At 49.4% G+C, this 14620-nt stretch overlaps 2 protein-coding genes across 3 annotated transcripts in view; one reads left to right on the top strand and one right to left on the bottom strand.

Annotated features, from left to right (window-relative positions):
- The window catches only part of RGL1 (ral guanine nucleotide dissociation stimulator like 1), a 65840-nt gene extending 61994 nt beyond the window's left edge, over positions 1 to 3846 (top strand). For both annotated transcript variants that reach the window (XM_031595517.2, XM_031595518.2), the window contains exons 16-18: positions 77 to 331; positions 1332 to 1446; positions 1883 to 3846. In XM_031595517.2, the coding sequence (XP_031451377.1) occupies positions 77 to 331; positions 1332 to 1446; positions 1883 to 2070 (558 nt within the window). In that variant the 3' untranslated portion in view covers positions 2071 to 3846. The remainder of the gene's footprint in view (positions 1 to 76; positions 332 to 1331; positions 1447 to 1882) is intronic.
- A 956-nt stretch (positions 3847 to 4802) lies between these two features.
- The window catches only part of COLGALT2 (collagen beta(1-O)galactosyltransferase 2), a 32411-nt gene continuing 22593 nt past the window's right edge, over positions 4803 to 14620 (bottom strand). Inside the window, exons 2-12 of the mRNA XM_031595519.2 lie at positions 14486 to 14596; positions 13835 to 13952; positions 13246 to 13380; positions 11276 to 11480; positions 9146 to 9265; positions 8953 to 9029; positions 7712 to 7818; positions 6927 to 7059; positions 6628 to 6755; positions 5980 to 6186; positions 4803 to 5558 (exon numbers count right to left, since the gene is read on the bottom strand). Of these exons, the coding sequence (XP_031451379.2) occupies positions 5282 to 5558; positions 5980 to 6186; positions 6628 to 6755; positions 6927 to 7059; positions 7712 to 7818; positions 8953 to 9029; positions 9146 to 9265; positions 11276 to 11480; positions 13246 to 13380; positions 13835 to 13952; positions 14486 to 14596 (1618 nt within the window). The 3' untranslated portion in view covers positions 4803 to 5281. The remainder of the gene's footprint in view (positions 5559 to 5979; positions 6187 to 6627; positions 6756 to 6926; positions 7060 to 7711; positions 7819 to 8952; positions 9030 to 9145; positions 9266 to 11275; positions 11481 to 13245; positions 13381 to 13834; positions 13953 to 14485; positions 14597 to 14620) is intronic.

The following is a 14620-nucleotide window of genomic DNA, read 5'->3' as shown; positions in this document are numbered from 1 at the left end:
CAGTGAGGATTTGCACGTGCCTCCTACTTTCCTGTGTTCTCCAGTTTGTAACTCTGTTTTTCTTCCTATTGTGCAGCTCTCGGAATCCTCCTCCTCCTGTTCCTCCATCCATTCCATGGACACATCCTCCTCGGGACTGTCATCTTTAACCAACATAATCTCATCCCCTCCCTTCTTGTCCTCCAACCCCAAGATCCACAAGCGTTCCATCTCTGTGACATCCATTACCTCAACAGTGCTGCCCCCTGTTTACAACCAGCAGAACGAGGACACCTGCATCATCCGAATCAGCGTGGAAGACAACAATGGCAATATGTACAAGAGCATCATGGTGAGTGGTGTGCAACAGCAAGCTGCTCTTAGCCTTCATCCTGCTTCCTTTCTGGGCGATTGCTGAAACACAAAAGGTGGTTTTAATGGTGCAGAGACCAGTTGGCTGAGCCGACTACTCAAAAAGGGCTTGAGAGTGAAAATGACAGATGTTTAAATTCAACGTTTGTGGAACGTGATGTGAATAGGAGGTTTGAATATAGCAGAGTATCACTTTGTAGTCATGAAATTTATGTTTGTGTTGGATCAAGAAATTTTAAGTGAAAGAGTGCGATGGGTGCAGGATGTGCTGCTCCTGCCCTTTAGCTAAAGCTGCCTCTCCTGCTTGGTACGTGAGCGACACAAGCTCTGCTCAGAGCCTTCCCTGGGAGCAAACAAGGCTATTTTTCTAGCCAGTTCAGCTTTTTCATGGTTTTAATGGTCTGCCCTCACCAAATTGCAAAGAGCAGTTCCCCCTGAGGGCCTGCCAAATTCTGCCTCCAAGAGAGTTAATCTTCCCTTTGAGTTGATGAGGCCCTGCAGAACCTCATGTCTGTCCCTGGCACACCACTGCAGACAGTACCCTAAGTTACAAGGCCAAAAACCTTTGCCAGATGTTGGAGAAGGTATTTAGCACAGTGAAGCTCCAGATTAATTGATGTCTGCAAACAGCAGCTGGGGCAGTTAGTTGTGTGGAAGTTTATGGCTAGCAATAATAACATCTCATCTCTCAGAGTGGTTGCTCAGGGAAGCAGACTGTGTGATTTACTGCTGGCTCTGCCCATACAGCATCTGTCTTCTTGAATTAAAATAACAATAAGTAAGTGTCATAAATACCACAGCTTAGTAGCTAGGAGTATCTGCCTACTCCTATATTACTGACCCATCAGAATTACTCAGTTCTCTAAAACCTTTTGCGAGGCCAAGTTGGGCTGCAAAGAGACAGGACTTTACTGATCATTAAATCATTATATAAAGTGATCAAGCAGAATGTCTCACTACTCGTTTGTCTCTCTTTGCAGCTAACCAGCCAAGATAAAACCCCTGCAGTCATCCAGCGAGCTATGTCAAAGCACAACCTGGAATCTGATGCAGCCGAGGAGTACGAGCTTGTCCAGGTCATCTCTGAGGACAAAGGTAGGGGGGCAGAACTGCTGCTGCTTGAGAAGTAATGCTCCGTTTTCAAGGAAGGGGTAAAATGCTGCGTTATTACAATTGCCAGTGGGAATAATCACTGCGTGGGGATGGTGTAGCACCTTGCCTTCTATAGGGAGAGCATCTTACAGGCAGCCCTTCTGTACGTGTGCTGTGTGGACACAGCCACTTCCAGGGCTGCTTGCCTTCCCTGAGCAGAGCAGCCTGCCCAGAGGGGCAGGGCACAGCCTGGATCCCTGCTGCTGCCACCTCATGTCCTCCATAGCCTTTCTCTCCTGTTTCTGAGAGTTTATTGTTTTCTGTACAGCAGAAAGGGGCAGCACTGTGTGCGGGCATCTGTTCATCAGCTCCCCTGCATTCTGTCCTGCATTGTGCAGTACCACCAAAATGAACGCTGGCTCTGGTCCCTCTGTTGCAGAGCTGGTGATCCCAGACAGCGCCAACGTGTTCTACGCCATGAACAGCCAGGTGAACTTCGACTTCATACTGAGGAAAAAAGCTCCCGCTGACGGGCAGGTGAAAATGAGGAGCAGATCCAGCCTGACGCTCCCCAGAACTGCCAAACGGGGGTGCTGGAGTAACAGGAACAGCAAAATCACGCTCTGAGCTGAACTGCTTGAGAACCGAACCTTCGCTACCATCCAGTATTACAGAATCACAGCAGGTGAACGTGTCAGTATTCAGCGCTGAAAACATTGGAGACAAATGCGAAGTGAGCATTGGGTCAACGTCCAGCCAGAGGTGTGTCTCTTCACCTGCAGCTGGACAGACACGGATTTACAGGACAGGCCGGACTAGGATTATTTTGTTTTGCACATTAGGAAGGTGAGAAACCCCACCTAGAGGGGAAAAAAGGACTGCAATGTTTGTACTCAGAACACCACGTAAGCCTACTTACTTCTTGTGTGAGAAAACCTTTTCTTTGTGCCAGTATTACACACAGTGAGAATACCTAAATTTATTTTTATAAAACTGGAGAAGGAAAGCCACAGGCCTGTTCTGCCAGAAGGGAGCAGGAGCCTCCCAGCCTGCAGCAGCCCAAGGACAGTGCTGGGTCACAGGAGTGGGCTCACCAATTGCATCCATGGCAAGGCACTGTGGGTACAGCCCCGAAGTCCTCATCTCTGGAAAAGGAAGAAGCAGCTGCAAGCACGTGCATTGCCTTCACACTGCTGGCAGCCTTCTTTTTGCACTTGTTGAAAGCCAGAAAATTACCTATTTTGGGATTATCATTATTTTTTCCAAAAAACATTAAAAGAGAGGACTGTGCTTGCTTTCACATGCATGTCATGATTTGTTTCATGAGCAAGGCACTCAACACTACATGTCTGGACTTCAATGCCACTGCCTTCTGCTTTTTTTTTTGTTTTCTCCTTTTGCTTTGCTAACCCACTCAGCAGAAGTCGATGCCTCTGCGTGCACTCTGACGTGACTGATGTACCTCTTTGTAATGTGCAATCAATATTCAGGAGCTGAACTTTCCCCACATTATTACTCCACCTTTTTCATTCCATGGGAGGCAACTGCATTACCTTCTATCTTAAAAGTGGGTATCGACAGGAAATAGCCCCATTACTAGCATTACCCCCAAACAAACAGATTTTATATCCTTGTAGCATTATTATGCATTATCTCCAGCCACTGCCCTTGCTCTTTGTATACACCTATAAATGAATTTCCTGACATGGTACATCCTTTCAGCTGGAATAAAGAATTTAACCATCTGTTCTCCACAAACACACGCCTGGAGTGTCTTCCAAAGTCCAGGCTTCCTTGGAAGGAGGGAGGTTTGATTTTATAAAGCCATAGATGAGACTGGGACTGTAAACAGCCCTTACTGAACAGGCCACCTTTGGCTTAACTTAGTGTTAGTTACAGTCAACTCAGAAAGTGAATTTTACACATGCCTGGGGCCGTTCTTCCACCCATCCTGCAGCTGCTATGTCCAAACTGGGCTCAGTGTACATCAGCAGCCTGTGATAAATGCATGACACAGGCAGCAGTGCAATGTGCCATTTGGCACGCTGCCTTCACAAGGAGGCACCACCCAGGGCACAGCCTGTGTAAAAACTAAACCTGGACTTTGGTGAGCGAGGGAGGACTGAGTTTGTAACCAACCCCTCACACGTGCCAAGGGTCAGCACAAGTTTACAGCAGAAGTGGTTTTCTTTGCATTTCAGTGTAAGAAAGAGTGCACTGATGTCTGCACAGCATCATTTGTAAACTGCAGTGTTGCTAACTCCACCATTGCACGCCTGTGTTAAGCTGAAAGGAAAACTGTCTCGACCTCAAAATGACTCCTCCCCAGAACATTATATATAAAGATTTTTTTTTAACTGCTTACCTGTAATCTTTATACAATAAGCATATAAATATTTTTTTTTCACTGATATTTGTCTTAAGTTAATCTATGCCCTTCTCTTAGGCTTTATTACAACTGTGCGTCAGTTCCTTCGCATCTCATCCCCCCTTCCATTAATGCCCCTCTCTTCAGCATCACCACATTAATTGGCTCAAGTTCCCAGCTCCTTCTGCCTCCCCTGGGAAAGCTCTTGACTGCACCAATTTGGGCTTGAATGGAAGATGCCACCTCAGCCAAACCAAGCACGAGCAGTGCCTGCTCCCACCCAATGAAGAGCGCACACAGCTGCATTTCTTGCACCAGGTTCTATGTATTATCAGACCCGCTGACAGGTAATAACATGTCGTCTTTAGCAGAAAGCACAACATGGATGAGGAATTATTAAAAACAAACGAGAAAATTAAAAAAAAACACAACAAACCAACCACACACGGATCAACTGCACAGATCAGCTGGCAGCCAGGCTCTGCGCTGCCGTGCAGGAGAGCAGCCCAGAGCTGCAGCCCGTGGCCACCTCCTGCTCCCAAACCTCTTCAAAACATCACCACCACGCTCTGCTGTCACAGAAACCAACAGCAAGGACATCAGCATGCACCCAAAAAAAAAAAAAGACAAGTTTGCTCCTCACGTGAAAAAATATCAAGACAAGTTGCCTTTCCGTCCTGAAGGAACACATGGAGGGGGAAGGAAGCTGAATGCGTTCCTTTCGGGGTGCAGAGGAAATACAAGTGGCAGCACTGCTCTGCCTGCTGCTCTGCAGGTTCTCTGATGGACCAGCGCATCCATTCTGGGCCAGCAGCCCATCCGAATGGGATCCGGGCAGCCTTGACATTCAGAGGGGAAGCTAGGAATGCTTTTCTGCAGATGCATGAAGGGAAGAAGATTCTACACTTAGAGCACTGCTCCAGTGCATGGAGTATTTTCGGAAACCATTCTGAAACCGACAAAAACAAAACCTCCTAACCCAAACACTCCCTGCAGTTTCTCTCATGAACAGGGTTATAAAAGCCTGCAGACCTACAAGGAGAAAAAGCTACACAGCAGCCCAGTTACAGCTATCCGGAAAGGTCTGAACACTTGTACACCTCTATATATTAATTTTTATAAATACAGCATTCTACACAAGGTACTGTAGAAAGACGTCATTCAAGGAATTTTTTCTTTGTTTTTAAACAAAAGCTTGCAAAGGCTTTTGTTCAGATCTCTGCCTGTCTGGAACATCTTTTTCCTCCTTCGTTTCCCCACAGTCTTGGAAAAGCAGCCCAGTGAGCCGTAACCCAACTGGGTCCAACCCAATTGGATCCAACCCCACGGGGCCCAACCCAGCAGCCCCGCCGTCCCATCCCACGCAGCAGGATGGAGGCCCTGCAAACAGCTGCTCCACAACTTCCAAAGGTGAAAAGCCGAAGCGTGAGGCAGGTTTGGCTGTCAACAGAGCCCAGGGGAGGCGGGCAGTCATAGCTCATCCCTGGAGGACGGCGTGTTGAGGGAGGACTGGGGTGGCAGAGCATCCTTGTTCTGTGCCTCGCTGTGGATCTGGCCCTGCTGCCGTGACTTCCAGGAGTGTGTCCTGTCCCAGTCTGTTGATACGGTCTCGTTGTCCCAGATGGTGGAGGTCTCTGTGTCACTGAGGTAGCCTGGCTGCCCTGTGTAGTGGGTGGGGTAAACGAGCAAGGGCTCTGCTGAAAAGGCCTTCAAGTCTCTGGACTCGTAATACTCCATGTACTTTGCTCTATAAGGGGGAGAAAAAAATCATGAAGAGCTGAGTGCATGTCCATGTTTAACTTGGAGCCACAAGCCAACCCACTGAGCAGACAGGTCCCAGTGCAGCAAGGTGGTGCTGGGGTGAGCCTAGAGCAGGTCTGACCCCCAGGACTGAGGAAACAGTCTTACATTGATGCACACAAAGCCTCTGTTACCAGACAACAAGCACCTCAGAACAACCCACAGGCCCTGCACCAGGCAGGCACAAAGCCCCACTACCACAGGGCTGTCACTGCCTTGGCCCTGCGACAGCAGTTCCACAAGCACAAGGAGCAGCCCTGCCCCCCCAGCCTGGCTGCAGAAGCAAGATGCATTGATGCCATCCGCTTTAAGACCATTCAGCAAGTCCCAGCATACGTCAACCCAAGCCACAGAGACATCCTACTTACACAGGGTGCTTGTTGTACATGACTGGCAGAAATTCATCCACAGGCAGCATCTTGCCGAAAGGCTCTGCCCCAATTAGCTTCTGAGCCCCTTGGAAAGAGATTGCATACCCCAGGGTCCAATACGAGTAATCAGCTTCCACCAGGTTCATGACATTGGGAACTGCTTTCTCGGGCTGCTGCACCTGCATCCTTTTCCGGCCAATGTAGCTGAAAGGGTGAAGAGACCACAGAAACTTGAACTGAAGCAAATCTGCAGCAATGAAGACCACTCAGCTGTATTTCCACCAGGACAGGGCAGAATCAATCCAAAAAGCAATCCCTGCTCCCAGACAGCCATACCGTAACCCAGCAGTGGCACAGCTGTGAAAGGCTCTGTAAGGGCACTGAATGCCTCAGTCCAGCCCCAGGACCAGGCAGTGCCAGCTCCTCTGCCACAGCAGCATCTCTGACACCACTGGGACCAACCAGCACTGCCCACAGAGGGTACTGACAGCCCCCACTACAGCTGGGGCACTCCACTCCGCCCCAGGGAGTGGGAAGAGCCCACTGAAGTCTCTCTGGCATAAAGCTGCACCTCTGCCATGGCACAGCATGCTGCTCCCCTCTGTGTGCCCAGCAGCTCCCAAGTGCCTGGGGCCAACCACTTACATAAGCTCCCAGTCTAGCTGAGCTTGTTCTATGTCATCCATCAGCTTCATCAGCTTCCTCTTAAACTGGTGTTCAAAGCGCACGTCGTCCTCAATGACAAGAGTCTTCTCCAGTCCTCTGTTCACCACCTGCAACACGAGGGCACAGATCAGTGACAGCCCCACTCGCACCCTGGGATCACTGGAGGTCAGCCTGACCTGACAGTGGCTCCCAGATCCTGCAGGCAGGACGACAGGATCACTCCCAGACTCTGAGTTCGCCTACAGAGTCATCAAGAACAGCACCCACCAACCTCTCACCTCCTTCCAGATGTAGTAATGGCTGAGGAAGCAGCCGATCTCTCCCCTGGTCAGCGGTCGGGAGGAGTAGGGGTCCCGGTACCCTGGCAGCATGTCGATGCTGAGAGCTTTGAGCTGACTCGTGTTCAGTGCTCTGAGAAACAGATTGTGTGTCACCGTTGCAGAACAGTCACGTCTTAAGCCGGACACAGAGGCAAAATGGGAAATGCTGCTGACGTTCTGAGAAAACTGATGGATACCCAGGACTCAAAGACCACAAGATCCATACGGGTTCCTCACTCCTTCCTCACTTCTCCAGGAATCTGTGCAACTTCCAGACCTAAAACGTGTCCTTTTATTTCTCATTATAAAAATGCCCTAACACACCTTACGGTAGGGTGCTCAGGGAAAGGGCAATATCAGGTTAACACCATAGCACAGAATTTCCATAGCACCTGGATGGAAGATCTTGCCAGGAGGTGAATTCTCTCAAACACTTGCTGAGGACTTAGAGAATCATAAAACTACAGAATGCTGTGGGTTGGAAGGGATTCCCCAATCCCTTCCTCAGCTCAGGCTGCCCAGGGCCCCATCCACAGCCAAGGGCATCCCCAGGGATGGGCACCCCAGCACCCCCAGCACTTCACCACCTCTGAGTAAAAAAAATTCCCCTTAATATTGACCTAAATCTCCCCTCTTTTAGGCTAAAGCCATTCCCCATTCTCCAGTTTCAATCAGACCATGTACAGAGTTGGTCCTCCTGCTTACAACCTCTCCCCAAGTACAGAGGGCCACGGCGAACTCACTTTCCATCCACAGCCTCCACGATCTTGACTGCAATCTCCTGCTCGTAGAGCGTCCGCAGCATCCGGTCCCGCCTGTCCTTGCGCCGCTTCAGATTGATCATGAAAATCTGGGATGAAGAGAAAGACATCAGCCTCACGCTATGGGAGGAAGCACAGGGAGTCCTGAGCCACCCTTTTTCCAGCAGCCCCATAGGAAGAACAGAGCTCGTTAAAATACCGCGTCTGTTTTTGTTCCAGACTTTGGAATTTGTCCCCAAATTGGGGCTGGTTGTGAGGGGGAAGGTGAGAGGTTTGTTCTCTGTCTAAAAGCAGTTTGTACAGAACAGGGGAACGTTGCTTTTCCAGGATGAAAAGCTGCAAAGAGACCAAGGCTGTGTTGTATAAAAACACGGGATGCTTTGATTTTTATTTAACACAGGGTACAATGGTCAGCTCCAGCTCAACACTGACCCACATGTCTCTCCACTAAGATGCAACTGCTCGTATTTAGGATGACCAGCAGGGCCACCAGCCAAGCACAAGGACACCGTAAAGAGAGGATTTTTGTAATTACTTCAGGCACTGAAATTCCACTGCTCCCCTTGCCAGAGCAGATAGCCAAGACCTGGAGCAGAGATGCCTGGGCAGGGCTCAGCCCAAACCTGGAGGACACAGACTCCTTGGTGGAGGCCTGAAGCCCTCACTTGTAGGTAAACAGCAGAGGGGGGGGGATATTTTTCAGCCCCAGGCAGACACATACAAGTGCAGCTTTGTATGTCGTGGAGCAAAACCTCATCCCAGTAAGAAGCAGATGGAATTCCAGCTCAGTACAAACGCAAAAATAATAAACTGGATAAATACAGCACAGCCACAAAGGGCAATGTGGAAAAAACCTACACCAGCTGTGCTGCAAACACAGACACACAGCCAAGCTTTTCTACGTGAGCCGTGTAAACAGATGTAGAAGTTTCCCAAAAGACAGTTGTTTTTTTTTTTTTTTGTCACAAAACACAGGGATCAGCACTTGTGAACAGAGCACCAAGTGCTCACAGACCTGACTGGCTGTGTGGCCACCCAGCACAGCTTCTCCCCAATCAGGGCTGCTGCTTTCTCCATGCATAAAGTTTGAGTCCCAAAGGGAGTGACTGGGAAAGAACTAATGATGTAAAAACATATTATACTCCAAGGAAAACATCTGGAAGCTCAGCTACGAGGAGTACGTAATGGATGGGAAAGCAATGACAGCAAAATAGGTTCCTTACTTCATCAAATCCCATCTTGTCAGGGTGCTTGGGAGGAACAGAGACGTACTGAGAAGGCTCAACGGGAGGACGATCGACTGAAAGAGAGGAGAGATCCCAGCCATCACCTGGATGTACAAGCTTGATTGATATAACTGAAGAGGTCTGCAAACGTTCAGTGGGGGCTCCAGCACAGCAGGGCACAGCCACTTACTCATAGCCTCAATCAGTGTGTGCACAAAGTTCTCTGTCTCTTCTTGCAGCGTCTGGTGCGACTTCAGGGGCATGGGAAGGAAACCGTAGTGCTCACGGTTGCAGATGAACATCTGAATTCCTGAGGATTGCAGAAGAGGAGAAATGAGAGCCGGGTGTTTTATGGGCAGATTTCACTGCTCTGTTGATACGCAGCCACAACCCCAGGGAGGTTGGCACAGCTCTGTGGGCACTGCTCTCATCCACAGGGGCTGGGGTTGGCTGGTGCTGCGTGCAGCTCAGCGATCCCTGCAGCCTTCCATTTCAATCAGTACATGCTATGATCCTACAAACATCACTGTCTCATTTTCTGTTTTGTTGGCTGGCAGAATCTGGCCTCTCCTATGAAACCAATCTCTACTCACTCCCTAGCAGCAGGTGTTTTTAACCACACTCAAGGTTTCTCTAGGAGAGAATGAGATGAGAGAAAGGGGCCTTTTTTAAGCCTTTGCATTCAAAGTGATCCAACAGAAGAGGGCAGGATGGACCTTTAGCAAGAGCAGTGCCTGATGCAAGCTGCAAGGGGTGAAGGTCAGGTGGAAAGAAGTCGTCCTGCTGGATGCCTTGTTGTTCCTCTGGGTGACATGAGATCCTGCCTGCGGTCACACAGGATGGAGCTGCAAAGCCCAGATTATCAGTGCAGCTACAGGCCCTGCCACTGCCTCTGCAAAGGATTCAGCAGAGGCTTTACAACCAGACATCTTCCTACTTCTGTTTGCTTTGGCTGGGAAATAAAGATAAGACATTTTCACCTGTGCCAGCAAAAAAAAAAGTCTGATAACCATCTTGGAAATGCAAAGTCCAGGCACTGGCACAGCTGCTCAGGGAGCCGTGGGGTCAACTGTCCCTGGGGGGTTCCAGACCCATGGAGATGTGGCACTGAGGGATGTGGTCACTGGGCACAGTGGGGGTGTGCTGGGGTTGGTCTTAGGAATCAGAGAGGTCCTTTCCAACCTTTGATCAGGCAAACCTGCTCACAAACATCCAAGGAAGGGAGAATACTTGTTGTTTTCATTGAGCTCTGGTAAGGCCCTTTTATTAACTAACCACTGCTGGAATCACCACGACTGGCCAAGCAGATTTTAAAAGAAAATGCAAAACTGGAGTCATCTGCATTTTCTGCCTTATCTCCCTTTCTTCTCCTACTTAATAAAACAAGTACAACCGCTTCTCTCCCTCTAAAGAAAGCAAAAGCAGACAGACAAGCACTCCAGACCTGGAGTGCAGATGCTTTCAGGTGCAAGTCCCCCTAATCCCTGGTATCCTAGAACTGCCAGCACTAATGACCCCCACATTCCCACCTCTTGAAGTTCTGTAAGCACATTGCTGGCTGCAATGCTTGCCAAAGCACACCCAGTTGTCGACTGTAGTTAAGGTGAATGGCAGAATAAAAAATTCCTACCTGCTGACATTAATTGGTTTGGCACTGATCTAATCAGCTAAGCTTATCTGGCTCTCCGATCTCTGCTCTCATCTTCCACTGGCTTAAACTTGGTTAATCTGCGTATATTCACACCAATATTTTTGTTCCTTCTGGGATAAAGGCTACATTAAAAAAGCAAAGCTACCTCAAAATGGGGAGGGGGACTTCACTCAATTAGATCTGTTTTTACAGTAAAAACCTATTGGTGTGACAAGTCATGGAAAAGCTGTAGATGCTGGGGTTACTGGCAGCCTTTGTAGAGCAGTGACAGAACACACAGCCGTGTTCAGGAACATCCCCCACATCCCTGCATTTCAGGTGGAGCTGAAATCCTCCTCTTTCAGAGATAAATGCTGTGCCAGCAGCCTCCTGCCCTGTCCTTTGCTCAGGGAGCTCCTGAAGTGATGACTGTAGACACCCCAGCTACAGAATGTAGGACGCCTTCCACTCTCACAACATTGGTCCCTGCTGCCGTGCTGTGACACAAATGAAGGGTGGCTGCCACAAAGCCCCCGTCCCTGTAAGAGCTCCCATTCTCCCTGGCAGATCCCTCAGTGGAGGAAGGGAGTGGGGTACAAACTGACCACTGGAGTCAACATATGGCTTTTTGGCCTCTGAACTCCAAGCAGAGCTCTGCTAGTGAATCCTCCCCAAAGGCTCCAGATGTACCTGCTTGGCGACTGGAGAAGGCAAAGACCATGATATCATCAAAGCTCCAGGTGTAGTCCTGGTGGGGTGGGTAGAACATCAGCTTGGTGGAGGCCTCCTTCCTCAGGTCAATGAGGAATGTGGAATGGATCATGGGGACAGCAAAACAGCCCGTCCTCTTCCATTCCCGGATCAAGGGGTAATCCAGGGTCCTTTTGTAATAGCCCTGCAAACACAACAAGCAAGGCTGCTTGTTACAAGAGATCTGTTGCAAAGATGCTCCCCAGCAAAAGCTCTCACCCTTTGCCCCCTCCAGCAGAAATGGATCAGTGCCCAGTTCACAGATTTTGAAGCATTCCCTAATTGGCAAGCGTTTAGAAACGATTCCCATCCCACAAGTTAAAGCTCAACCTTCTCTCTGCTTTACCAGCTATTGGAAACTCAAACCTTCCCACTGCAAAACCAAGAACACTTCAAACTCGGGATGGTGTTCCCTTGGCTCTCTCCAAAGCTCTTCAGACATTCAGGACTGATCCTGGGAGCACTGCTCACGCTCAGCAGCCATGAAGACTCCATGTCTGCCACAACAGCACCTACACCTTATTTCTGAAGGTGACTTAAACAAGCCATGTCCCTGGCTGGAGGGCAAGTCGCCTCCTGCTTCTCCATCCCAGGGCAAGTAGGTTTCACACCCATCTCCTGAGCTCAGCCCCCATCATCAGCCCCAGGGAGAGAAAGGCTGAGAGCAGCATGAAGACTGCGAGCACAGCCACATGCAGCAGCAGCAGCAGCTCCAAGAGCAGCTTTTTCCTCCCCACATTCTGAAAGGCGCATTTGCTGCTGGGTTTTTTCCCTCCCTTCTTCCTTTTGCAGCTAATGCTGGTGTCAATGGAAACTTCTTACTGCAGAGGGACTCCCAGGGCCAGGGCTGAGGCTGGTGCACGCAGGCAGCGATCCACTTCAGTCCGTGCAGAAATGCTGATTTATATCAGTGGAAAACCTGGCTGTCTCAGCAGTCAACCTTAAAAACCTACAGGAAAATGCCTTCACCGTGAAGTAACTATTTCCAACTTAAAACAACACCAAAAAACCCACGGAATAACTAACACCACTCACAAACATCTTATCTCTACATGAAACTCCCAAGATTTTGGGAAGTTTAGGATCCTTTCCCACTGCTTTTATACCCAAATAGCTCAAGCTGTGATTTTTAGAAGATGGAAAAACATTGTGGGGAGGTATCATTCATGTTTGCCATTCTCTTATGTCACTCCTCACTACCACCCCTGCTATCAATCAGACCTGTGGCACCTCCACAGCTCTGGAATACCCCCAGGGACGGTGACCCCATCATTCCCTGGGCAGTCTGTGCCAATGGCCAACCACTTTTCCTGAAAAGAATCTTCTCCTAATATCCAACCCACCTCCAGAGAACCAAGTTTTCAGATAGGGTAGAGATGCCCAAACTGTGGCAATAGATTTGCTCCTCTGTATTAATGATTCTCACATCAAAATCCTATTCTTCCTGTTGTATATGAGAAGGTAACACCAAACTCTAATTCCTGGCCTTAGCACTTCTGTCTTTTACACATACACCTGAGCACACACACAGGGACTCCTCTGTGACGCCACTGCATAAATCTTGCTCACACATGAGAAAAATAATCTGCATGCAATGGGGAGCTGTAGAAAGAAAAGCAGGTTCCTCCTGGAGCAGTGTCAGTACACAGAACAGCTAATCCAAAACAAGGTACTGTCAGTAGTAAGGCCATTATGCAAACAGGTGGAACAACCTCAAATAAACACTGGTGTGACTGTATGTTGGTATATACATTTCTTAAAAATGTAGCTAGTGGAATTGTATGGCTTCCCCAGGCTTTTGCATTGGAACAGCATCCCTCAGATCCAGCACAGCTCCCTTCAGATGTGGTGTTTTCAAGTAAGAAAGCCCCAGCTTGCAGTCACCGTGCCCCATTCACCCAACCACCTGCCTGGGGGGTGATGCCACACCAGAAGTTGGAATACAGAAAGCGAGACTCCAGCATCGGTGCCACCAAGGTCTTGTTTTCTGCTATCAGCAGGTTCAGAGTTTCTGGGTTGGTCAGCAAATTATCCGCGTCGAGAAACTAGAGAAGGAAGAAGAAAATCAGTTTGTTATTAGATGAGACCATATGCTTCCTCTGATGCTTGCCAAGGAACATGGCAACCAGAAGTGTGAGGCAAAAAGCACCGAGCTGGTGGGTCTGACACTGCAGGACACGACTGCTGTAGGGAAGCCCAGGGGTGCCCCTGTGACAGAGACAGGAGATGGGGAAGGACACGGAGCTGAATTACTCCAGCACAGGGCATGGGGAGCCAACAATGCTGACAATTCAGGGCAGAGCACTCTGTGAAGAGGAGCAGGAAGAGTTCTTAAACAGGCCCCACACCTTCACCTTGTTCAGAGCCTTCAAGACCACCACCCACCACCACCAGCACCCATCTCTGCACAGCTGCTCCGCTCCTCTGCTCCCTTAGCCCAGAGGGATGGCCTGAATGGCTGTAGCCTGAGGTCACAGAGAAGTGCAAGGTTTTCCTTACCAGAACGTAGTCTGACCACTTCTCCCGTGCAGCACGCAGGGCAGCCTGCCTCAGCTTCATCACGTGGGTGAAACGGGAGCTCGGCCAATGCTTCGGTCCCATTTCTTCTGGGTAGGACCTAGCAAAGAAAGCAGTCAAAAAAAAGCACAGGCCTTTTGCTGCCTTCTTTGCAAAGAAAACAGCATCAGAGTCACCTTGGGAGAGGAAAAAAGAGTGGAAGGGTGCTTCTGAGAGAAAATGGCTCCAAATTTCATGCTGGCACACAACACCTCTTGACAACCAAGGAGCCACAAGCACAATACAAGGGTCCCATCAGATCCAGAGCATCAGGTCCAAAAGCAAAAACCTTTGTAACAGGGATTGAAGGAAATTGTGGGACAGATCCCTGTGCAAGGCGATGCCATTTTCTAGCTGGGAACTTGCTGACAGCAGGGACAGAGCTTTGGTGGAAGCAATGGGAAAAGGCTGCGATTTCTCTGTTCTCTCGCACATCTTCCATGCTCCACCAAAACAGTTCCAATGGGGCAGACCCCACAAAGAAAAACCACATGCACGTTGACTGAATGCATCTCCTGGTTGGTTGGAGAGCAGGAAAGCACCTAGGGAACGCAGGCTATGCTTCCAAGAGCCAGCCCCTGCTGCAGTACTCACTGCGGGTCTTCCATCGGCCTCCACTCCACGTCATGGTAGAGGTTCTGCACATTCTTCAGCCACTCCTTAAGGATTGCAGTGGTGTTATCAGCGTTGTGGTCAGTGGCCACCCTGGAAAATAAGAGCACAGAGAGC

The sequence above is a fragment of the Phasianus colchicus genome, chromosome 9, assembly GCF_987193195.1.
Source record: "Phasianus colchicus chromosome 9, bPhaCol1.hap1.1, whole genome shotgun sequence".
Taxonomy (NCBI): domain Eukaryota; kingdom Metazoa; phylum Chordata; class Aves; order Galliformes; family Phasianidae; genus Phasianus; species Phasianus colchicus.
This window is presented reverse-complemented; position numbering and strand designations above follow the sequence as displayed.